Genomic DNA, 23,334 nt, shown 5'->3' with positions numbered 1-23,334 from the left:
GCATACTGCTTTTCCAGACTAACAGGGCTATTCTACCTATGTATTAATGTGCCTGTTGTTTCTTTTCATGCATTTAATTTTTACATTTAATTGCAGGGAAAGAAAAGAAAGAGAAAGAACTCTGCACCAAAAAAGGTCGGGGGAGGAAAAAATAAATCCTTTCCCCTCCCAGCAGACACACATAAAAATCCCCCTAATAAAAACATGACGCCACATTTCACATTTCTGGACTGCTAGGAACTCAGTGAAAGAGGGAAGAGGTGTGTGTGTGTGTTGGTTTGTTTGGAAAGATCTCTAAGGAGGGAGAAGAAGTCTTGGGGTTCTGGCCGGCTTGAGCATCTCTGGCCTAATAGAAAGCCATTCCCCCCCTTGAACCCCCTAAACTCCAGCCCAGATCTGCAAATCCTCCCCAGTCCTCCTCTCTGCCCCCCTTTCTCTCCTCCCATTTCCTTCCCTCTGTCCTGGGCCTGGAATTTGCTCCCCTCCCTTCCTATCCTGAATCCCAGCAGCCAAGAAGCAACTCCAAAGGCTCCTAGAAGTGTGTCCAGGATTGGAAAGGGGGCAATCCCCCCATAGCCAAGATCCCAGCCAAGATTTCCAAGTCTAAGGTGAGGAGGAGTGTTTAGGATGGGTTTTTTTGGGGGGGGGGTCAGAGATGGGAAGGAAGGCAAGAGATGCAAGGAGCCAAGGTCATAAGGATGGCTGTAGAAGGAAACTGGAGACCTTTACAGAGCTATTTCTTCCCCATAGAGATTTCCCCTGGCCCCATCCAAAGGATCTCCTTGCTGCAAGTTTAAGAGGAGGGATGTGGGTTTGGCAGCTGGGCTGGCTTGCCTTCAGGGATATTATTTTGTTAAAGACAAAAGAAAGAGACTTGATCCAGTGTCTGTATACATATATTTAATCTTACTTTGCTTTCTTTGGAGTTTTTGGTGTGTTTACTCTTGCTTTGCTTTCTTTGGGTGTGGAATTTTTCCTTTAAGATAATATGTCGCCCTTTAGGAGAAACTAGTTTAAGAAAAGAAACAGTTATCAGATTTATGGAGCTGATTCAGGAGAAGAAACTCATTTGGAAAAACTAACTTTTTGGTTTTTTTTGTTCTTACTAGGCAGTTCTTACTAGGCAGTGAGGGGAAGGATCTGGAATCGGGGAGATGTGGGTCTGAAGTCGAGGTTATTTGGGTTGGCTGGGCTTTACAGCAGCAGCAAGAGATCTGAAATAAGTGGCAAGGAGACCAAATGGGGTGCGGAAGGGTCCTGGTTCACTAAAAGAGTGAAAGTGGGGAATTAAACCCAGCAATTTCTTTTCACATATGTGTATATGTGTCTTCAGGTTGCCTGTTGACATATGGCAACCCTGTGAATGTCATCAGGGTTTTCAAAGGCATGATGGTTTGGCCAGTTCTTTCCTCTGAAATGGAGCCTACAGCACATGGTATAAGTTGGCAGTCTCCCATTGAATTACTAACCAAGGCTGGCCCTGCTTACCTTCCTGGATCAGATGGAATCGGTTGCCTTTAGGGTATTTATATAACTGGACTGAAAGTGTGGGATTGACACAGCCCATCCTTTCTCACACAGCACACACACACACCCCGCACCCTTCCTTACCCTCTTCGACCCACATGATGACAGGATGTGAATAATCCTAGGGAAAAGGGTAAATCGGTGCCTGGACGGTGAACTCTGAAAGTACCGAGATGGCAGCTAAGAGGAAGGGTTATTCAATATATATATATATATATATATATATATATATATATATATATATATATATTTCCCCTGATGGTGTCCACAGGTGAAGAGTTTAGGGCCGAAATCCAGGGTCCTACGCAGCAGAATGAACAGGAAACCTATAAACACACCAGGAGGGTCAACTTTACCACATTTTGAAATAACATAATGCACATTTCCATTTAAAGACGGGTGGAACTGTGTGAGATCGTGACATCAAAAGTGTAAAAAATACCTAACTGAATACCTATTGGGCATTCCTCTCTTTTTCTGTTTCTTTTGCCCTCCTTTTAGAAATAGCACATGCCTTGGCTCTTCTCCTGGTTCCTTCATCTGAATATGATAAATGTGTATTATATTAGTTCCAGGTGGGTGGGTTGTTTTTTTAAAAGATCGCAATATAATTTTAGTAAGGAAGAATCTGGCAAAACCACCTCTGATTATTCCTTGCCTAAGAAAACCCTATGAAATCCATATGTCACCAGGCAGCTTTAAGGCACGTACAACACAAACAGTGACTGAAAACTGGCTCCCTCTCCATTGGAAGGGAAAAAAATTAACTCTTTTTGTTTAAAATCCCAGCTCTGTTTTATTCTTAATCTTTGTTTTAGTCATCTTCAAGGGAAAGATGGAGGGGGGAATAGAAAGCCTTTGGGTACTGAAAATACAGAACCACATAATGTTTAAAGAGCAAAAAAATTACAAGTCAAGTGATGTTTTTAATCTCTCACTTTAAAGATCAGTGCTGTGTAATTAATACTGAATTAATACTGTGGCCCTCTTGACCACACTCTGATGTTGCTTGGCTACACAATGGTATTGTATTTTGGCTTTTATGTGTTTTCTTTCTATCTTTTTATTGCATTTTATATTTTAACATGTTGTACCCCGCCTCCAGCCTTGAAGGAAATAAATAAACATCATCATTATTATTATTACAGTTTTTATCTGAAAAATGTTGGAGGATATGGATCCTGGCTTGCTTGTGATTCCTTGTGAAGTGTGTTTTAATGGTTTTAATAGTTTTAATGGTCATTGTGTTGTTTTTATTTTTTTGCTCCCATATCTCTCTATAGATCTGTCCATCATGGGGGTCAGCCGTGGCTGTTTGCTCTGTGTTAAAGTGAAAATGTTTGTCTTCAACCTCATCTTCTGGGTGAGTTACAGATTCCTCATTGGGAAGGGTATACAGTGGGCCCTTAGTATCTACTGTGGTTTGGATCCAGTACCCACTGTAGATACCAAAATCCATGGATGCTCAAGTCCCATGGCATGGTAAAATGATGCTCCTTGTATAAAATGACAAAATCAAGGTTTGCTTTTTGGAACATATACAGTGGACCCTTGTTATACGCTGGGGTTTGGTTCTAAGATCCCCGTGGATAACAAAATCCGTGGATGCTCAAGTCCCATTAAATATAATGACATAGCAAAATGATGTCCCTTATAAAAATTGGAAAATCAAAGTCTGATATTTGAAATTTATACTTTTTTTGAACATTTTCAAACTGTGGATGCTTGAATCCGTGTATGAAAAAATCAGTGTATAATAAGGGCCGACTATATAATAGGAATACAGCGCGCCCGCACCATACACGGGCGCGCCATACGCGGCCTTGAGCATATGCGCTCAAGCTGCGGGGTGGAAGGGGCGGCGCGTCCCATTCAATTGAATGGGTGCGTGCACCCGTTGTGCCCTGTGCACTCCTGCGCCACCACGCACGAGCCCCATTGTTTCCAATGGGGCTCGAGCATAGGCGGAATTCGCCTTATGCGGCAGGATCCGGAACGGATCCCCCGTGTAAGGCAAGGACGGACTGTATTTTTAGTCCCTGGATGGTTGCATCCATGGATAAAAAAGTCTGTGAATGTAGAGGGCCATTGTATATGCTAGCCAACTTTATGCAGTGTCTCTCAGCCTTTCTTCCAATTGATGGTTCGCACAAGACATTTAAAAAACCTTTTAATGGGGTTTCTCTTTTTAAGGAAAAATGTATTTATTGTATATTTTACAAATAAATTACCTAATTATACATTTTCATTACTTATTCTACTCCCCACTCTCCCTCTGGTCCTTTTAACGGCTATACTGTACACAAACTATATCTATGTTGCACTTCATGATCCATTTTCCATAATATGAATAGTAGTCCAGATCCCATTGGTTATCTCTCTGTACACTTCTTTGAACATTACGTTTCTCAAATCAGCACTTTCCTTTTATGGGTCCAAGATTCTATCTTTATTTGTCCAATATATTTCAATCTTCTTTCTCTAAGAAAATCCACTAATAAAAATTTGGCTACACATTTTTCAATGTTGGACTTCTCCGTACTGAGACATGAAGAGATATGTGTTGTTGGCACAGTAGGAAGGAAAAAGGAGCTTTGTTGACTTGTTGATGAGGGGTATAACTGTCATTATAGGGATTAAACTGATCATTTCTCTCACATCGTTGTCCTGGGCCATGTTGTTGTAGAACCAGATCTCACAGGGTTGATGCTTACAAATTATTGATTAGCAGGGCCTATGGCAAAATGAGACCCGGCCCTCTAAGTTTGCCGGTAATCTACACGTTAAATTTTACCACCAATATTACATTATTATAAACCATCCCTGTTTCAGTTCATACTGCTTTGGGGTGGCTTGGTCTTGAGTTGGCAAGACCCATTAGCCTTACAAAAGACCTGTTCCTGATAGAGATGGAAATGATAGAAATGTTTTTTTGATTGGCACAGCTATCTAAACTTTTTTGATTCTCTTTGTGGGTGGTGTCGCTTCCAGAAACTGTGCTGCTCTGTGTCTGCTTTACAAATGTATCACTGCACTGCTGGTCTTGGGGCATAAGGTAGTGATGGCAAATGTTTTAGAGACTGAATGCCTAAACTGAAACCCAAAACCCACTATTTATCTCAAAGTGCCCTGTCCCTCTGGCTTTCTAGTAACAAACTCTGGCAAACTCTGTGCTGGGGCGACGGCGTGTGTGCCCACAGAAAGGGCTCTGAGTGCCACCTCTGGCACTCATGCCATAGATTCGCCACCACTGGCATAAGGTGAAGATGGTATGCTTCCACAGTCCCTGGTTATGCATGCTTACTTTCTCTCTGCCTCTTTTCTAGTTGGGTGGCTGTGGAGTGCTTGGCGTGGGAGTCTGGCTGGCTGTTTCTCAGGGCCGCTTTGCCACCTTATCATTCTCCTTCCCATCGTTGTCTGCAGCGGGCCTCTTCATGGCGACTGGTGCAATCATCATGGTTGTGGGTTTCCTTGGATGCTTAGGGGCAGCCACTGAACATCGCTGCCTCTTACTCACAGTAAGTAGTATCTCTCTATGGAGTAGAATTACACTGGGTGTGTTTTCAGAGAAGCAGTTGCGTTTGGCTGCACCCACACTGCAGAAATAATCCGGTTTAACATCACTTTAACTGCCATGGCTCAGTGTTATGGAATTCTGGGAAGTGTAGTTTGTTGTGGCACCACTCCAGTGCCAAAAAACCTCATACAATTCCCAGAATTCCATAGCATTGAGCCATGGCAGTTTAAAGTAGTGTCAAACTGGATTATTTCTGCAGTGCGGTTGCAGCCTTAGTTTCTTGCAGCATAAAAAGGCAAAAGGGAGGGGAAGAAAAAAAAAGGAATGTTTAGCAGCACTTTTAAGACTAAGTGGTGTGTATTTTAGCATGAGCTATCATGGATATATACCCACTTCTTCAGATGTGGTAGAGACACTCTATACTGCATCTGGAGAAGTGGGTTTATACCCATGAAAGATTGTGCTAAAATAAAAATCACTTACTCTGAAAGTTGCTACCACATTTCGTAATTTGAAACTATTTTAAATGTGTCTCTAGGCAGAGTGCTGAGGATACCATGGGCAGCCAAAAAGACAGATCAGTCCTTGAACAGACTGAGCCTGAAATCTCACTGGAAGCCAAGATGATAAAGTTGAGGCTGTCACACTTTGGTCATGTCAGGAGAAGGATGACTCACTGGAAAAAACAATAATGCTAGGAAAGGTGGAGGAATGTAGAAAGAGAGGAAGACCGCATGCTAGATGGATGGACTCTATGAAAGAGGTAACAGGCATGAATTTACAGAAGCAGAGCAGTGGAAAATAGGGAGTCTTGGGAGTTTATCAGACAAGGGAAATTGGAAGTATAATACAATGGCAATCCGAATGCAATCATGGGGCTTAACGTTATTGCGTGATAGACTACCACACACAATTTCAGGCAATGGGAAGTCAGTCTGGATGCAATCATGAGGTTTCACATTATTGCGTGATAGACTACCACATGCAATTTCAGGCAATGGCAAGCTATTTTCGGGCAATGGGAAGTCAGCTCGAACACAGTTCAAATTCACGTAAATTCGCTGAACTAGTGAATTCACATGTATGCGTGCTGGGCCCACTTTCTTTTCATTCAAAATTAAGAGAAATTCCTCCCATGTGATAAACCCCTTGGAGGTGTCTCATCCGCAGGGTTGCCATGAATTGGGATTGACTTGACTTGAAGGTAGTTAAGAACAACAAAAGGCAGTAGGAACACTATTGGTTCAGGAACATCCAATCTGCATGTGAGTATAAACTCTATCTTTTATAAAACCTAAGGATTGATTTATCTGTATCTTTCTGCAGTTTTTTGTGGTCCTTTCCACCCTCTTCCTCCTGGAGCTGATTGGGTTGTTAGTTTTTGTCACCTGCAGGGATAAGGTAAGGAGCTTACTCTCCCTGTACATGAAAGGGATAAGAGAAATGGAAATTATGATCTACAAGATGATAACCAGAGGGTGAAGGCACAATTCTGACTTCATACGCTCATCTGTTCGATGTTTTTATTGAATCTTTTATCTAGTTTGACAAATATGCCCAGTCTAACCTAAAGGAAGGGCTTAAGCTGTATGACACAGAAGGCAACTTGGGGTTAACCAAAGCTTGGAACCATGTTCAGAATGAGGTGAGTGTATGCTTTAGACAACCCATTTAAGATTAATAAGGAATGACATATGAGTCAAGCTATTTAGGATTTGATTACAAATTAACTGACAGCAGCAAGATTAATAATACCAAGGAAATGGAAGATTCTAGGTTTTTTACCAAATAGCGGGATGGTATAAAGATGGTGGGGATATTGGTGTTAACAACAAATGAACATGTACACTTAAAAGGTCAAAAAGGATTATGGAAAAGTAATGACTCTGAAGATGTGTGGAAGAAATTTGTAGAGTATGGATTTTTAAAAAAAGCAAAAAAGGTATTTACTTCCACAAGAGTCATTGCGGTTTTGTAAAAAGGATGAATTAAATGGTATATATGGTCTTGGGGGTGGAGGTACTATGTAGTAGTGGGTGTACTTTGTAGTAGTGTTGAAAAGATGTATGTATGTTGTTTGATTTTTAAGTTTATTTATGATTTTTAAACAATAAAAAACACGTTAAAAAGGGGGGAAAAAGCAATGGCCTATGGGATGTTAATTTTTTTCTCACCTCCATCTCTGCTGTTCCTTCCACACCAATTCCTCCTTTTGCTTTCCAGTTCCGATGCTGTGGCGTGCAGAGTTACACCGACTGGTTTGAGGTACGCAACCAAACATGGGTTCCTGTGTCCTGTTGCTTACAGCAAAGTGACACTTGCCAAGAGGACAGCACCAGCTGGTGGAAAGAGGTGAGAGGATGGCAGCAAGGGCTGGCCTCATTCCTTGAGTTAGTGACAGGAGGGATCCACACATCCTAGATTTCTCCTATTACCACCCAGAAACAGGCAGGACATACTAAGAACTCTGTCTCTGTGGACAACATTTCTATTCAACCAGTCCAGCAAGCCCGCAGTCTTGGTTTTATCTTTGATTATTTTCTGTCATGTATCCCTCAGATCCAGACCACAGCCAAGGCTTGTAGATTCTTTTTATACAATATTGCCAAAATCCAACCATATCTCTCTGCCTCTACTGCCAAGATCCTGGTCCATGCCCTAGTGGTTTCACGACTCGATTACTGCAACATCCTCCTGGCTGGGCTTCCTCTCTCTCACTTCCGTCCTTTAATTTCTGTCCAGCATTCAGCTGCATGCATTATCACTTCCACCCACTGCTCTGACCACATCTCTCCTGTGTTGGCATCCCTTCACTGGCTCCCACTCCCTTTCCGCATTCAGTATAAGCTCCTGCTATCAACGTTTAAAGCCCTCCATGGGCTGGCCCCTCCCTACTTATCAGACCTTATTTCCCCTCACCTTCCCACTAGGGCCCTCCATTCTGGTAGTCAAGGTCTGCTGTCCCAGCCCAGGATTTCCTCTGCCCCATCTCGGATTCGCCCCTTTTTACTTGCTGCCCCTTACTCCTGGAACCTTCTTCCCCCACGAGCAAGAGCCATCACTTCCTTAACCAGCTTCAAAACGGAGCTGAAGACCATCCTGTTCAGAGAAGCGTTCCCAGGCATTGCATAATTGTCACTTGCTATTTGATGTTCTTTTGTTGTCTGTTTTATTGAATCATTTCCTGTATTGCTATGTATTTTAGATGTATTACCCTACTAGAGAGGCCCCTTCCGCACCACCTCTCCTTTCCCCTTTTGTGTCGTGTCTTTTTAGATTGTAAGCCTGAGGGCAGGGAACCGTCCAATTAAAAAGATTGTATGTACAGCGCTGTGTAAATTTACAGTGCTTTATAAATAAAGGTTACTACTACTACTACTACTACTAATAATAATAATAAACTAAATTGGTTACCCCCAGATCAAACATCTTTGACTTTTGCCTATGCCCAGAGCAGATCTTTCTCCTCTGCTCCATTCCCTCCCTTTTGCTGCAGTTCTCAAGACTATCCTCATACCATACCCTCCAACTGTCCTGATTTGTCAGTGACAGTCCCAATTATTTCCCTGTTATCCCACTTTTTCAGCTGTTTTAAAAATGTCACTGTTTCTCTCTTCTCCATTTTTCCTCTTTATTCTCAGCTTCCTTCAGGCGCTGCAAAGTGCCAAAGTACTTTATAACTCATTTAACTCAGCACAGAGAGAGGAAGGGGTGGGATTTTGCCCTTCCCAGTAGGCTCAGGCAAAACCAAACTGTTGCAGTCTTTCGTAGCTTATGTGTTTCCCCTCATTAATAACTTTTGTCCCCATGTCCACACTTCGATGCTGCTTGGCCATACATAGTCTAGCTTTCATCTGTGAAGTGTTGGAAAGTAAGCAATAATGCAGCGATTTCCAAACTGATATTGCCACAGAGGTAGCTGGTGTTGGTTGACCGATCAAAGGGACAGTTGGATAGACACAAGATCTACTTGAAAGTGGTATAGTCCTGTTCTTTCACCATTTGTTATTGCTGAAAGTTCAGCCTGCACTGTAACATTGAATTATGAGGAAAAGAGATCCAGTTTGGCCTCAGAGAGAGAAATGATAAATTCACTTCTGTATGGCCTCTGGCTGAGAAATGGTTATTCCCACCTTCCACCCTTAGTGACACTTGCGTTAAAAGCCATGGTGCAATTAAGTACAGTCAGCCCTTCTTATACATAGATTTTTTATACACGGATTCAAGCAATGGTTTGAAAATGTTCAAAAAAAGTATAAATTTCAAACATCAAACCTTGATTTTCCAGTTTTTATAAGGGACACCATTTTGCTATGTCGTTATATTTAATGGGACTTGAGCATCCACGGATTTTGTTATTCACAGGGGATCTTGGAACCAAACCTCAGTGTATAACAAAGGTCCACTGTAACTTTAGATTATGAACTTAATCTTATAGTGGGAGTGCTTTACATGGCAATGCTTACATTTCATTGGTGAAGCACAAGATTAATATTTCTCCACAAGACTACTTCCATACGTGCTTTACAACTGCAACTGCATTCTTGATATGTCAGAACACAAGACCTTGAATTTTGGTTATTGTTGCAGTGCAGTTTTTAAAAACTGATTTATTGATTTATCTGAAGATGCCAGCCACAGGTGCTGGTGAAACGTCAGGAATAAACTCTAGAACATGGCCACATAGCCCGAAATACCCACAAAAAACTATGGATGCCGGCCATGAAAGCCTTCCACTTCACATGGTTTATTGATGCTGCTTTTGAATGTCAAAATACTAGTTTTATCCATTATATCTATGAGACATGCTTTTTTGGGGGAAGGGAGATGTCTGCATTTTATTCTGGCTGTTTAAAACATGTTCAGAATGGTTGACAGGAAAAAAAAAGAATGGTTGACAGTAGACAGCCAGATTACAAATACTGTATACTGAGAATTTTAAATAGTAGTCTATTTATGTATTTATTTTATTTACTTTATTTATATGCCGCCTTTCTCCCAGGATGGTACCCAAGGCAGCTTCCATAACAACTTTTAAATGACTATATTATAAATACTATAAAATTGATTAAAGACAATACTGCAGTGTGGATGCATCCGCTATTTTCTCTCCCCCCCCTAGTTATTTTTAAAAATCTCAGTATATTGAAAAATACAATGGAGCTAGTGTCACCATTGCATCCAAATTGTGACGTATGACCCATCGTCTGAAGACCTCTGCTATGGTAGGAACTACCAATGTGTTGAATGTGTATTATGTTTAAGTGAAAGCTCACATTATAACGTTGCAAAATTAGGACAATGGCACTGAATGCATCTGCCATACCTTCTGATAAGTGTTATCGTCTGATATGTGTTTATGTCCCATTCTCTGCAGCCCTGTTATGAGAAGGTGAAAGTCTGGCTAGGAGAGAACATTTCTGCAATGGGCATCTTTGCTGCTTGCATCATTGTTGTCCAGGTGAGACGGGAGGCTCATGATCCAGTTCCCTGTCAAGGACCATTTCTTTCACTGGCTCCGGTGCTCATCATGACATCAGGCGTAGGGAACACAAACTGAGTATGGGAAAGAGATCTAGCAGGAGGACTACAGAGAAACAGGCAGCTCTGCATGTTGTTGGAACTGAGCAAATTCAGTAAAGTTTGCATCTCTTTGAATAATTTATTCTGCTTTTAATCATTCATAGGAAGGGGAAGGAGCTATTCTGTAATAACTCAAGGGACAGAAAAAGCAGCCTGTAAATTAGAAAAATAGTAAAAAAACAAAAACAAAAACCCAACAACAGGGCGGTGTATTTGAGGACTTACTAAGCATTGCTAGAAAAGATTTTCTAAGCTTCACCACTGCCTGTTTGATGACTAGAAACTTTTGCTTTTAATGCAGGAATGGGCATATAGCCCTCCAAATATTGCCTACATCTTTAATCCCTCACCATTGCTTATGGTGGTGAGGGGATTGGCAGGCAAGAACATTTGGACAATCAGAGTTGCCCATCACATTTAAAACAAAAAATTATGAAGGATGTTGAATTCCACCCTCCCAGCAAAACCTGCATTTGCACAATGAGATCATGCAAAAACAGGTGCTCACCCTGCTTACTACAGTAACCCCAATTCCATGTTTTGCCTGACATTAGGTGGAAAGCAGAAGGTGGATGTACACCCACACAGAGAGGGTCTGATCTCAGTGGCAGAGCACATGCTTTCCATTCAGACTGTTCCAGGTTCAAATTCTTGGTGTTCCATTAAAAAGGGAAAGATGGAGGAAATTATATTATTCTGAATCAGCTGAGTATTTGTGAATTCATGGACCAGTAATGACTTTCTAAGCCCTTCATGATGATGTTGTGGTGAATATTTTACATACAAAGCATTTGATCTGTTGTTGAGCTGCTGCCACTGTAGACAATACCAGATTAGATGGGCAAACTTTTGATTTAAGATATGGCAGTTCCATGTGCCCCATGCAACGAGATTTGAGTGCTATTGAGTAGGAGACAGAAGTCCTTTCTGGAATCTTTAGAGGCACTGGGACAGGACAGGGTGGGCATTTTCAGACAACAGGACCTTCCTCTTGAGATGGCTTTGCCGCAGAGATGACAGAATCAACTGGGGCTCTCTTACTTCTTTTTAACCCAATTTGTGTCATCCTCCTCCCTCCCCACAGGTCTTGGGCATCGTGTTCTCCATGCTGATGTATTGCCAGGTCCGGCGAGCAGAGAAGTACTATGACTGAGCCCCTCTGAATCTACTTCTTTTAGTTCAGGGACACGAGGCTATGAAGCAGCATTTAGGGCATTTCATGCTCCGTAGGAGCTCCTTTGCTTTTCCACCCAACTCCTTCCTTTTCATTTTTCAGGACCTTCCTTCTCCTGCTAAAGCTAATTCCCACCATTTACAGATTGTCTTACCTCCTAAGTAGTAGTACATTTACTCCAGGATAGTCTGTCCTCTCCTAAAAGCCCTTCCTTTGCTACTTCTCCCCCCTTTACTGCCCATGTCTTTTTTCAGCTCCTAAGTGAGGCTCCTTCTCCTTTTTTAGCTTACATAGACCCCCCCCCAATATCTTGTATCATAATCTCCCTCTCCCTTTAACTCTGTTGCCTTTGTATATAACAGAACTATACCAAGCACCAATAAAATCAATGATTTTATGGTCACTATCCCTTTCCTGCTGTGTTTTTGTACTTTTTGGTTAGGGTCCTTTTTTTTTTAAGGGGACCTGATTCCTAGTGTAATCTTTCATAAAAGAATAATAGAATGTCAGCACCTAGAAAAATTCTTCATATTACCAATCCATTATTAATCTCCTTAAAATTGTGTGAATGACTTACTGGCTACACAATCAGATCGGAGTTTGAGAACAGATACAGCAGGGAAAGAAGACAAGCTTATTCTCCTAACATCAGTTCCATTTGGTAGACTCCACATGCCTGGAGGCACAGAGTGATTGCTTACAGCAGAGCTTGGACTACCAACCCAAGATCTTCCAGAGACCATGTCCACTTGCAATGCTAGCTGCACAATTCTGGCAGCTGTAATGCAAAGAGTAGTTTTTTTAAAAGCTCTGGTTACAAGAAGCAATCCTCCAGCTAAGTAATCACCTTTCTTCCCTATTTCTAGGAGTGCAGTTCAAAGCTTTCCTCTTTAGGTATCTTCTCCTCTTCTTTTGCCATCCAAACTGCTTTCCTTTCGGAAAGAAAATACAGCAAAAGGGGTTGGTAAAAGACAGCTTTTTATTATTGGCTAGTAGGTTGGCAGGAAGGAGAAAAAAATAATACATCCTCTCCCTTCCAATTCACCAATCATCTTTGGACAAAAATAGAGGGCCAGGGGCAGAAAGTGCCCTTGAAAATCTGATACAAAAGTATGCTGGGACAAGCAAGGTGGCAGGGTAAGAGGATAAACAGAGGGTTGTATGTGACTCTTAGAGCCCCATTTAGATTCCATCTGCCTTGAAACAGCCCCATGTTTGAACCACTCTCCCGAAGAGGAAATGAAAAGACCCTGAAATACCACTCCTGCAAACTAGGAGAGACTTCTGCATGGGGAGGAAGGGGTGGGTGGGAGAAAAGAAGAACAAAATGATACCATCTCCCCATCACTCCCAACAAAGTGGCACTTACTGGTAGCTCAAAGTGAAGTGCAGACAAACCCAACCTATGTGCAAAGGATCTCTTAAGACACTTATATGGGAAACAGGGATTAGAGAAGAGCAATGCTGATTAAGGGAGCCATCACTAGCCAGGGCTGGTGTAGACTGGGGAGCACAAGGATGGGGGAGAGATATGGAATTTTGTCAGTACATCTCTGTAGTGTTTTTCCCCCTCACTTGTATGTATGGGTGTCAGTAGCCCCTCATAGAAGAGCTGTTGTAACTCCTAATTACCTAAGATAAAGGACATGTTTTCTGGGTTGGAGGGAAAAGGGGGATTATAAAGCCCTCCAGCCTAACTGTAGTGTGAGATTGAGGTGATCACTTTAAAGCTTGTGGGTGCTCAGACCTGGAGGGGAGGGGAGGGAAGGTAGAAGAGATTTGGACTCTATGGCTTGAGGGGAGCTTCCAACCCTGTCCACCGACTTTTGAGGAGAGTGGGTGGGGGAGAAGGGCACCAACTGGAAAGAGGGAGACACAGGGACTGCCAGATCCATCAGTATTTCCGCTGCAGCTTCTGGAAGTCACTTGTGTTGAGGCGTGGCCGAGGCAGGTCCCCAAACATCTCTGTGCCATCTGACACTCGCAGCACCAGAGCCCGCATGCTGGCAGCAATCTTCTCGAGGTCCGGAGATGAATGCTGTAAAAAAGAAACTAACATGAGGAGGTGGAGGATAGAATTCCAAAGATTACCAATACACTACCACGTGCCTTACTCTTGTTGGTTGTAAATCCTGGCCACATTAACTCCACTCAGTGCCTACCAACACTTGCTCTTTGCCAGAGTCAGCAAAAGTTGCTTTTTTGGACCATTATACTCCAATCTCCAGCCAACAGAGCCAATGACTACAGAGATAATTTCCCCATCTCCCATTTGTCACAGGCATTCCTTTAAAAGCAGTTAATATACTTGACTGCTTTTTTAAAAAAAAAAATCCACCAAGAAATCTAACTTCCGCATAAAAGCAATTCCATATCATTTATTCTGCTAGTTCTAAAAAGAATGAAAAGGCTATGTAGGGGCCAACCACAAAACACTTCTCCATATCTGACTTTGCAGTAACCCCTGGTCACATGTATTCAAGCTTTACAGTCACGGCAGATCTTAGAAACTTTTAAAGAAGAGATTATTCAATTTGGTAAATTTGCTATGCAATACATTCAGTATGAAGACAAACAGAAAAACAGAACAATTACAGATAATAAATAACTAAGTAAAAAAATCAGTTCATAGACAGTTGTTAATAAAGAATAGAATACATGTAATACAGAGAATGGGGACTATGAAGAGTAGAAACTGCACAACCTAACAGCCCTTCCACACTACACAAACTATGATTCCCTTTAACTGCCATGGCAACATCTTATGGAATTTTGGTACAGTATTTGCAGTTTAGCTCCAGTGACTCACCAAACTACAATCCCAAGATGAAACTGGGTTTGACCTGAGGCCCTTTCACTCTATACAGTCAAAGCACTATGATTCCACAGATGTTTCCATGGCAGTTCAAAGTGGAATCATAGTGCTTTAACTGAACAGAGTGAAAGGGCCTTACATCAAGCCCAATTTCGTTTTTTGTTCTGTCATTCCTAAATTACCTCCAACCAAACTACTTAAATCTAAAATTGGTTTAACTCATTCTAAGCTTTTTAAGCAAAGCTGAAATTATTTGAATGCTACCATCATATGCAAAAGAAACATTTCTCTTTACAAATTATGCCCAGCTCCACCTCCTTTCTCCATAGGAACTGCATAGCTGTGTTTGCAAGGTTATATGACTCCTGAAAGCAAAAAGGTACTGGTTACAATTCCTAGAATCCCTGGTTACAAGTTCTGGTTACAGTTCCCAGAATCCACCAGTCAGCATGCCAAGTAGTTCCTCAGACTCACTTTGCTGTTTTCTTCATCTGAAGATCGCATCTCTTGTCGCTGTTCCTTGAAGCCCCAGATGGGCACTGAGACTGGAAGGGATTTGGCATATTGATGGCTGAGTGGTGGAGGGGCAGTCTGCCCAGGAGCCTCCTCACTCAGACTGCCATCTGGAAGAAAAGCCAAGGGTGTGGGGAAATGATGGGTTAGAAGGGGCAGCAGGAAGTGAACATCAACCAACAGTAAGCATTGTCTTCTCACACTAGTAGGGGTAGCCTAGATTCACTCTTGTGCCTTATAAGAATAGGCTGCAGTTTATCAAATGTGCATGTTCATTGTCTTAACAGTTAAAGAAGAACAAGCAACTTGTAGCCCTCTGTATATTATTGGACTGGACTTCCTTCAGCCCTCCCCACTGGTTATGCCAGGGGTAGGCAACCGTTTTGAGCCGGGGGCCAGGTTGCTGCCCCTCAGACAACTGGGGGGCCAAAGCCAAAAATTAAATAATTAAATAAATTTTTTTAAAATTTAAATAAATAAATAAACCGGGACAAATGTAGGACAAAATTTTCGAATGGAAGACACTTTTTTAAAAAATGGAGGACACACGAAAAAAATTGCTGATTTTAAAAAAATATAAATGCATGTTTCGGAGGCTTCTATAGACAATTGCCCCCCTTGCCTGCCGCTTGCCTCCCTTGCCCGCCTCCTCCTGATAGGCCAAAGGCCCCACGCCCTCATGCGAGAGGCCAAAGGCTCCGTCGGCAATCAGCGGCAGGACCGGGCTGGGGCCGGTCCCAAGGCCTTGCCGGGCCGCATCCGGCCCGTGGGCCGCAGGTTGCCTACCCCTGGGTTATGCCAACAGGAACTGATGGGAACTGCAGTCAAGCAATGTTGCCTGCTATGATTTTAAAGTACACCTTTAACGAAGTGGATATGTTCCTGGGCATTACTTCTCCTAACTGAAAATTTGGTACCAGAGACAGAAATAACATCAAAGAACAGGAATGGATTGCTGCACCATAAAAAAGAAGAGCAAATTTCCTATTTCAGCTAATCTTTTATCCAAAATATGCATGTGTGAAATGAAACAAACAGGCCAAGTAAATCTTGCATAAGTAAATAAAAACATTTTGAACATTCTAGGGACCACTTGAAAATTTCTTTCAAAAAGCAACAGGAATAATTTTTTTTACTAGCTTCCATTTTTTTATGGTTTCCATTTTAGTGACCAAACTTATTGATCTGTGTTTTTTTAATATGCTGGGTGGAGTTGATGAGCCAGCCTTATCTGTTCTCTCCCTTTCTCTCTGTTTTGCTATACTGTACATACATACATACCCAAAGGGATTCTGAAGGCAGCTGCCATTTACCTTGCCTATTGTAGGCAAGGAGACAACAGTTACAGTAGGATCAGCTAGAGTACAATCTGTGTTTCTCTAGCCTGCTTTCACTATCCCTCCAGTGCCAATGCTGTCCTGCTAAAAAAACTTTCCAACTAGACTGAGGACAAGGGGGAAAACGATGGGAGCTGGGTGGGCATAAAATACTTTGTAAAAAGGAGCTTCATTATGAGAGACTTTGTTAACTGAGGTAAGCCTGTACAAACTGATCTGTGCAAAATGGTCCTGAGTACACACTCTAATTTAAGAATGCAAAAAGGCCTTACTAGATTACATCTAGCTCACCACTAGCTTCTCACTGAAATCCTAGTATGCAGCAGATGCTGTGGTTCACAAGAAGAGACATGCTGCGCCATAATTTGACTTCTTCTCATCCCCAGTCTAATGTATCCATGCTGAGAACTGTGTACATGCAATTTGGGAATTGAAAAAAAGAACACAGCAGATCTTGAAAATACTGTTTTTGTACTTTCAGATCTTTACACCCTTATCCTATACATGGTTTTAATTTATTTTTATACATTCTAACATTTTTGCTTCATAACTGCTGGTTTCACCATGGTTTTACACTCTAATTGCTTAAGTCTAATATTGGTGTGCAAAGGGATGTTACAGCACCTTTGAAACTACCTGTAACATGAGCTTTCATAGATTTGGTCTACTTCCTTAGATACATCTGAGTCTATTAAAGCTAAAGCTACAAGTTCTTTTGCACAGTTAGTGTCAAAGGTGCTGCAAGACCCCTTTGCATATTGATATTCCAGGTTAACATGGCTATGTCTCTGAATTCTATTATCTCTGGTCACCATTTTATTGTTGTATTTCATGTTATAAGCCAATCAATTTCAAAAACAAATGTAGCCTGTAGTGCTTGTCACTCTTAAATATATTTTAGTCAATCAATGTTATTTCCATATGCCATTCAAGTTTCTGAGTTTTTGCAACCCAAACATTGTCTTAATATAGTGCATATAGGAGCCCTGGTGGCGCAGTGGTTAAATGCCTGTACTGCAGCCATTCACTCAAAACCACAAGGTTGCGAGTTCAAGACCAGCAAAAGGGCCCAAGCTCGACTCAGGCTTGCATCCTTCCGAGGTCGCGAAAATGAGTACTCAGACTGTTGGGGGCAAATTAGCTTACTTGCTAATTAGCTTACTTGCTGTTCACCGCTATGATCTTTGGAATAGCGGTATATAAATAAAATAATTATTAAATTATACTCTTTCTGTAATGTCTGCTTGACAGCATTAGATAAGCAATCATCTAGAAGTTTTCATCAGAAGACAAATTCTCAAAATATGTTGGAAACTACAAAAATATCTGTCCAGTTCTCGTGTTTACTTTAATATTTGAGTTTGTTTGCTTTTCTGAGCATGTATTGTTGTTCAGTTTATTTCCACCAGCCACTACTTACCATCAGTGCTTTCCAGATCAGAGTCAAAGAAGGGTTCATAGTCCTGGCTTGGGGAATCCTCATCCATCACAAACAGACCTGCAAATGAATTGGAGTGGGGAGTGTTAAAAAACAGAATGACAGTTACTGCTGTCTTCCACAAAGGGATCCCAGAGGGGAAAAGCCAAGACAGAGCAATCTCTGAATAGATTGTGCAGGGATCAAGCATGCAGCTGTTTTTGGAATGGGATGGCTCTTTATACTAGAATCCCACACTCAAACATTTAGATCCCGGTTGAGAAACTTTTAGCCTTCCTGATGTTTTGGACTTCCATCCCCACAACTACAGTACTTATTATTTATTAGGAATGCTGAATGGGTGATGGGAATTGTAGGCCAAAAGATACAGACAGCCAAAGGTTTACCCAGGCTTTGCAGCAGTATAATAAACAACTTGACTGGCCACTATGTAGGGTTGCCAGGTGCCCCCTATTATAAGAGATGTCCCTTATTTGAGGGCCAGAAAGCTTGCCATTACAGAGCTGGCTGATGTCCCTTATTATGAGGGATGTCCCCTATTGGAGGGTTGGAAAGTTTTTCTTTTTATATAAACTTAACAATCCCATATTTTGGGGAATGGGTTCTTTATTAAAGACAAGTGATGCAATTTATGAATGTGGACAATAAATTAATTTTACAGAAAAATACATGGCTAAGTTAACTGAAAATACTTTTATTTGGTATTCAGCTGGAACACAAACTTGTTAATAGGTACTTCCTGATTGTCAACCTTGCATACCATGAATTTGGACTGTCTGGTAATGACATTTTGTGAATAGCATGTTGGACTAGGTAGCTCTTTGGCCTGATCCAACATGGCTCTTCTTATATTCTTACCTACCCTATAGGACTGTTGTGAGGATTAGAGTAATGGAGACCATATTTGCTGGTCTGTGAGCAGGGTAAAAAATGGAACTTCAGATTGGTTAGTTGACCAGTAATTTCTGGCTCAGTTGTTTAACTTTCAATAAGACCTGGAACAGCTTTCCTCAATTTAGCAACCTCCAGATATGTCTCACAAAATGACAGTTCCCAGAATTCCCTAGCACTGAGCCAGGGTAGTTACAGTGGTCTCAAACTGAATTATTTCTGCAGTGTGCTTTGGACCAAAGGGTTTCCTTTTTGCTCTGTGAATACACTAATCTGTGGATCTCCTTACATCCAGGCCCTACTGTACCTAAAATATGCAACACCTTCTCCAGAAATGATACATATCTACAGGTCTATTTCAATGCTGAACCTTTGGTATGCTGCTTAAGCCAGGTTTTTCAGAAAACCCTGGGGATGATTTGGAGTGTTCTAAATCTCTGACTTCTGTGTGTTTGTTTTGTCATGCTTCTGTGCTCCAAATTTGCTGATGATATAGATATGTGCGCATTTGATGGAATGGTGGGACATAAATATTTTAAAAAACACACCACTGACTTCCCATAGACTTACCAGTGGTGTCACTAGGATGGTCTCTCCCACCCGGCTGCTCCAGTTCAGTCAGTGTATTCCTGTCTCCTTCATTGTCTTCATCTTCATCTTCCTGGCCTCCAGAGGCCTGTGGCAAGGGCCCCAGGGGTGTAGGTGTCCTGTGTGCGGCAGGATCATCTGGAGCATAGGTAGGAGGTAAGCTCCTAGAGTAGGATTCATGAGTGGGAGGTGGGCGAGGGGCTGGGGGAGGGCGGGCAGCATAGGTGAAAGCAGTAGTCTTGTGAACCACTGCAATATCTTCGAGGTAGCGTTGAACGGCATCAGCCAGAGCACCACTTCCATGCTGCGCATAGCTGAAGCTGGTAGGGGGTGGGGCCCTGAAGGCAGTGAGCAGCACAATCTCATTTCCTGTCTGACGCCGGTACTGTTCTGCTGCAGCAACCACAGCTGCCCAACTCTCTTTGTGGTTATCTGCCATATCTGCCATCCTGCAGCCAACAAAAAAGAGAAGAGTATTAACATTAGGGTTACCGCATGATTTTTAAAAAATCCTGCAGGCAAGCAAAAGGAAAAGGCATGAACAACATAGTTTTCAAAAATCTTACCTAATCAGTTGTTATGAGGCTTAGTTGATTAAAAATATCAAATAATCTGATGCACAGCATTATACTTGGGGGAAAGAGTAGTAGTTTTACATGGCAGAAATACAAATTACAGCAGGCACCAGAAGAGATGTGCAATACAGATCTTAGAAGGGTTGACTTCAGATGACATCCCCCAGAATCCCTCAACCACTGGCTATATTGGCTGAGGGACTCTGGGAGCTGTAGTCCAAAGTGTAACTTGCCCAAGCTTTGTTGCAATGCCTTTTTTTTTTTTGCAAAATGTGTCACTCACAATTTCTATAAGCACTTACATTAAAGGAATTTGTTGTTGTTGTTGTGTACTCAAATCATTTCAGACTTGAGACCCTAAGGCAAACCAACTTATGGTAACAATCTTCAGTACACCGTTGTTGTATACCTTCAAGTCATTTCTGACTTATGGTCACTCTAAGGCAAACCTATCATGGGTTTTTCTTAACAAGTTACTTCAGAGGAGGTTTGCCATTGCTGTCCTCTTAAGCCTGAGAGAGTGAGACTTGCCCAAGGCCATCCAGGGGGTTTCTGTGGCTGAGCTATACACTATATCTCTATACTATACTATAATCCTGGTTAATATCTGGACCAAAGCCTAGGGGTTTGGCAGGAGAATATTCATCTTAGAAGGTCATAAATCACGATGGCTACATATGTGATAAGAGAGGTAAGAGTGTGTAGAGGAAGAATAGTGTGGATGGGAAAGGAAAGATTAAAAGGAAAGAAAGTGTGGAAAAGAAAAGAAAGAAGAAGGAGGATGGTATCTAGAAGGTCAGACATGGGAGTAACAGGAATAAGAGGTCGGGAATGAGTAGGTTGGATAGATTAAATGTTAGTGTCAGCAGAGGGATTTTTTATGGTTGTACATTCAAATATTCGTTTAAAGTAGATATAATGTGAATGAAGAGACGCTATGTAGAAAATAGTTACATATATATATATATAGAGAGAGAGAGAGAGAGTGAGAGAGAGAGAATGTTTACCAGTTGATCATTTTAATTTGATTTGTAAGGTTACCTTTTATGTTCAAGTTTACTAGTGTTGTTACATTATGTTTAAAAACCCACATTTTTTGTTCTTTTTTCTTGTGTGGTTGTTCTATGTTGTGTATATGTATATTTTTCATAGAGGTGTTTCATTAAAAAATCTAAATTCAATCACAATGGCTGGGTCCTGTCAGGGAAAGGCGGCAGCCACAGACTTTGGGGAGGTCAAGAAACCAGGACACCTGGGTCTTCTCAGGCAGAGGGAGGTAGATAGGTAGGTTTGGAAGAGGCCTAGGACGACTCATCCGCCTGCAAAGAGGACAGAATAAAGTTTAAGGAGGGAATGGTTTGGATTTGGGGGTCTTCTGTGGACAAGACCAGAGCAGACCCCTACCACAAATCCTGGGCCCTTTCAGGGGGAGAGGTAGGGACCCTTTGAAACAAATAACAAGGAGGGATCACAGGACCCAGGACTCCTGGCTTCCCTCAAGCAACAATATGCATTTATTGGAGACTAATATAGTATGGAGGAGTCGTTTGAGCACTAGGACTCTGCTGGAGAGCTGGGTTCGAATTCCAGCATGGTCATGGAAACCCATTGGGGGACCCTGGGCAAGTCAGGGATGCACTAATTCAAGTGACAGCACATGCCCATAGGGAAACCATAGAGCATCATTGGAGAATACATGCCCATAAAGATACATAAGGGGAATATTTGCCCATAGGGAACCACTGGGAATTACTTGCCCATAGGGAAACATTACTTGCCTATAGGGAAACACTGGGAATTATATTCCCATAAGGAAAGACAAGAAAATTCTTCCCCATAGGGAAATCTAGGAGAACATTTGTCCATAGGAAAACCTAGAACACTTACTCTATCTTTCCCTATGGGCAAGCACTGCCATTTGCTTTAGTACCTCAGGGCCAGGGTCACACTCTCTCAGCCTCAAGAGGATGGCCATGGGAACCCTGTGGATAGGGTCTCCCTAAGGCTGCATCCACACTGGAGACATAACCCGGTTTGGCACCGCCCAAGGCCCCACAACAAACTCCAACTCCCAGAATTCCATAGCCTTGAGCCCGAAAGAGTTAAAGCGGTGCCAAACCGGGTTATGTCTCCAGTGTGGATGCAGCCCAAAGTCCCCCAGTCCTCCTCCTCCTCCTCCCCTTCCTCGGTGGGGCTTCGGTTACCTTCCAGAGCCTCTCCAATCTGCTTCCAGGCTTCACCACCGGAGTCTCCCCACCCCCTTTCGGGGCAACTAGACGGAGCCCTGACCCCTCACCTTTCACCCTCCCCACAGCCCTCAATTGCACCCCCCTCCTCCTCCTCCTCCTCCTCCTTAAACAACAACCGCCTCCTCCTCCCCCTGCCCACCCCCACGGCTCCGCCTCTTCCGGTTGCCCACAGCAGACATGGCAGCGGCGCCCTCACGGTGCCCTTCCTAAAGATGGCGGAGGGGGGAAAAGGGGCGGGGGAAAAGGGGAGAGCGGACTGGGAGCAGCTGTGCCCGATACAAAGATGGCGGCCGAGGATGACGTGTCCATGGAGACATAGTACAGTACTGTGTATGTGTGTGTGTATGTACAAACACACACACACACACACATATATATACACACATATATATTCATATGCTATATATGAATACATATGACTCTGAATATATGTGTGTATGTATATATAAATACACACATATTCATATATATATATATATTCATATAAATATGAATATGAACATATATATATATGAATATACATATGTGTGCATATATATATATATATAAACACATTTATATATTCATATATATATATATATTGTGTATGTGTGCATATATATATATATATACATTAATGTAAATATGAATATGTAAATACACTTGTCCCTCCGTATTTGCTAGGGTTAAGGGCACAAGACCCCCGTGAATATGGAAAAACTGCAAATAACCAAAGCACCACGTTTTTATCTGAGAGACACCTCTCTAGGAATCTCTAGATCCTCCAGTGCAACTCTGTGGCCAACGTCTGACAGACACTGACCATAGAACTGCCCTGGAGTAGCTACAAATGCCTAGTAGAGTATTCTCTGTAGGAATCTCTAGGTCTTTCAGTGCAACTTTTAGTTGAAATTGACCATAGAGGTATGCTGGAGGACCTAGATATTCCTAGAGAGAACATATTAATCAAATCTGTGAATAGCCAAAGCCGTAAATATGGAGGGACGAGTGTGTACGAATATAACACGGGAAAACAAAATGGTTCCCAGTTGGCAAAGGGGTCAGAAAAGGATCCATCTCTCCCGTTATGTATGCAGAACATATTATATGAATAGCTGAAATGTAAGACATGTCCTGGAAAAGGAGGA

At 42.1% G+C, this 23,334-nt stretch overlaps 2 protein-coding genes across 2 annotated transcripts; one reads left to right on the top strand and one right to left on the bottom strand.

The window, feature by feature from the left end:
• The first annotated feature begins 305 nt into the window (after window positions 1–305).
• Window positions 306–12,207, top strand: LOC121934265 (tetraspanin-4-like). Its single transcript, XM_042474602.1, has 8 exons — window positions 306–608; window positions 2,811–2,890; window positions 4,854–5,045; window positions 6,371–6,445; window positions 6,588–6,689; window positions 7,268–7,396; window positions 10,422–10,505; window positions 11,712–12,207. Exons 2-8 carry the CDS (start codon window positions 2,822–2,824, stop codon window positions 11,778–11,780), a joined length of 720 nt encoding a protein of 239 aa, XP_042330536.1. The 5' UTR covers window positions 306–608; window positions 2,811–2,821; the 3' UTR covers window positions 11,781–12,207.
• A 555-nt stretch (window positions 12,208–12,762) lies between these two features.
• AKT1S1 (AKT1 substrate 1) lies at window positions 12,763–22,311 on the bottom strand. The gene is made up of 5 exons (XM_042474596.1): window positions 22,163–22,311; window positions 19,366–19,832; window positions 17,887–17,964; window positions 15,091–15,239; window positions 12,763–13,839 (listed from the first exon to the last, which is right to left on the bottom strand). Exons 2-5 carry the CDS (start codon window positions 19,829–19,831, stop codon window positions 13,696–13,698), a joined length of 837 nt encoding a protein of 278 aa, XP_042330530.1. The 5' UTR covers window position 19,832; window positions 22,163–22,311; the 3' UTR covers window positions 12,763–13,695.
• Between the last annotated feature and the right edge of the window lie 1,023 nt (window positions 22,312–23,334).

This window comes from Sceloporus undulatus, chromosome 6, assembly GCF_019175285.1.
Source record: "Sceloporus undulatus isolate JIND9_A2432 ecotype Alabama chromosome 6, SceUnd_v1.1, whole genome shotgun sequence".
Lineage (NCBI taxonomy): Eukaryota > Metazoa > Chordata > Lepidosauria > Squamata > Phrynosomatidae > Sceloporus > Sceloporus undulatus.
This window is presented reverse-complemented; position numbering and strand designations above follow the sequence as displayed.

Coding starts and splice junctions, on each gene's coding strand:
- LOC121934265 (XM_042474602.1), top strand. CDS start 2,822: ATGGGGGTCAGCCGTGGCTGTTTGCTCTGTGTTAAAGTGAAAATGTTT. Junction 2,891..4,853: donor TCTTCAACCTCATCTTCTGG/GTGAGTTACAGA, acceptor CCTCTTTTCTAG/TTGGGTGGCTGTGGAGTGCT. Junction 7,397..10,421: donor GCACCAGCTGGTGGAAAGAG/GTGAGAGGATGG, acceptor CATTCTCTGCAG/CCCTGTTATGAGAAGGTGAA.
- AKT1S1 (XM_042474596.1), bottom strand. CDS start 19,831: ATGGCAGATATGGCAGATAACCACAAAGAGAGTTGGGCAGCTGTGGTT. Junction 17,965..19,365: donor CCATCCTAGTGACACCACTG/GTAAGTCTATGG, acceptor ATTCATTTGCAG/GTCTGTTTGTGATGGATGAG. Junction 15,240..17,886: donor TGATCTGGAAAGCACTGATG/GTAAGTAGTGGC, acceptor CTTTTCTTCCAG/ATGGCAGTCTGAGTGAGGAG.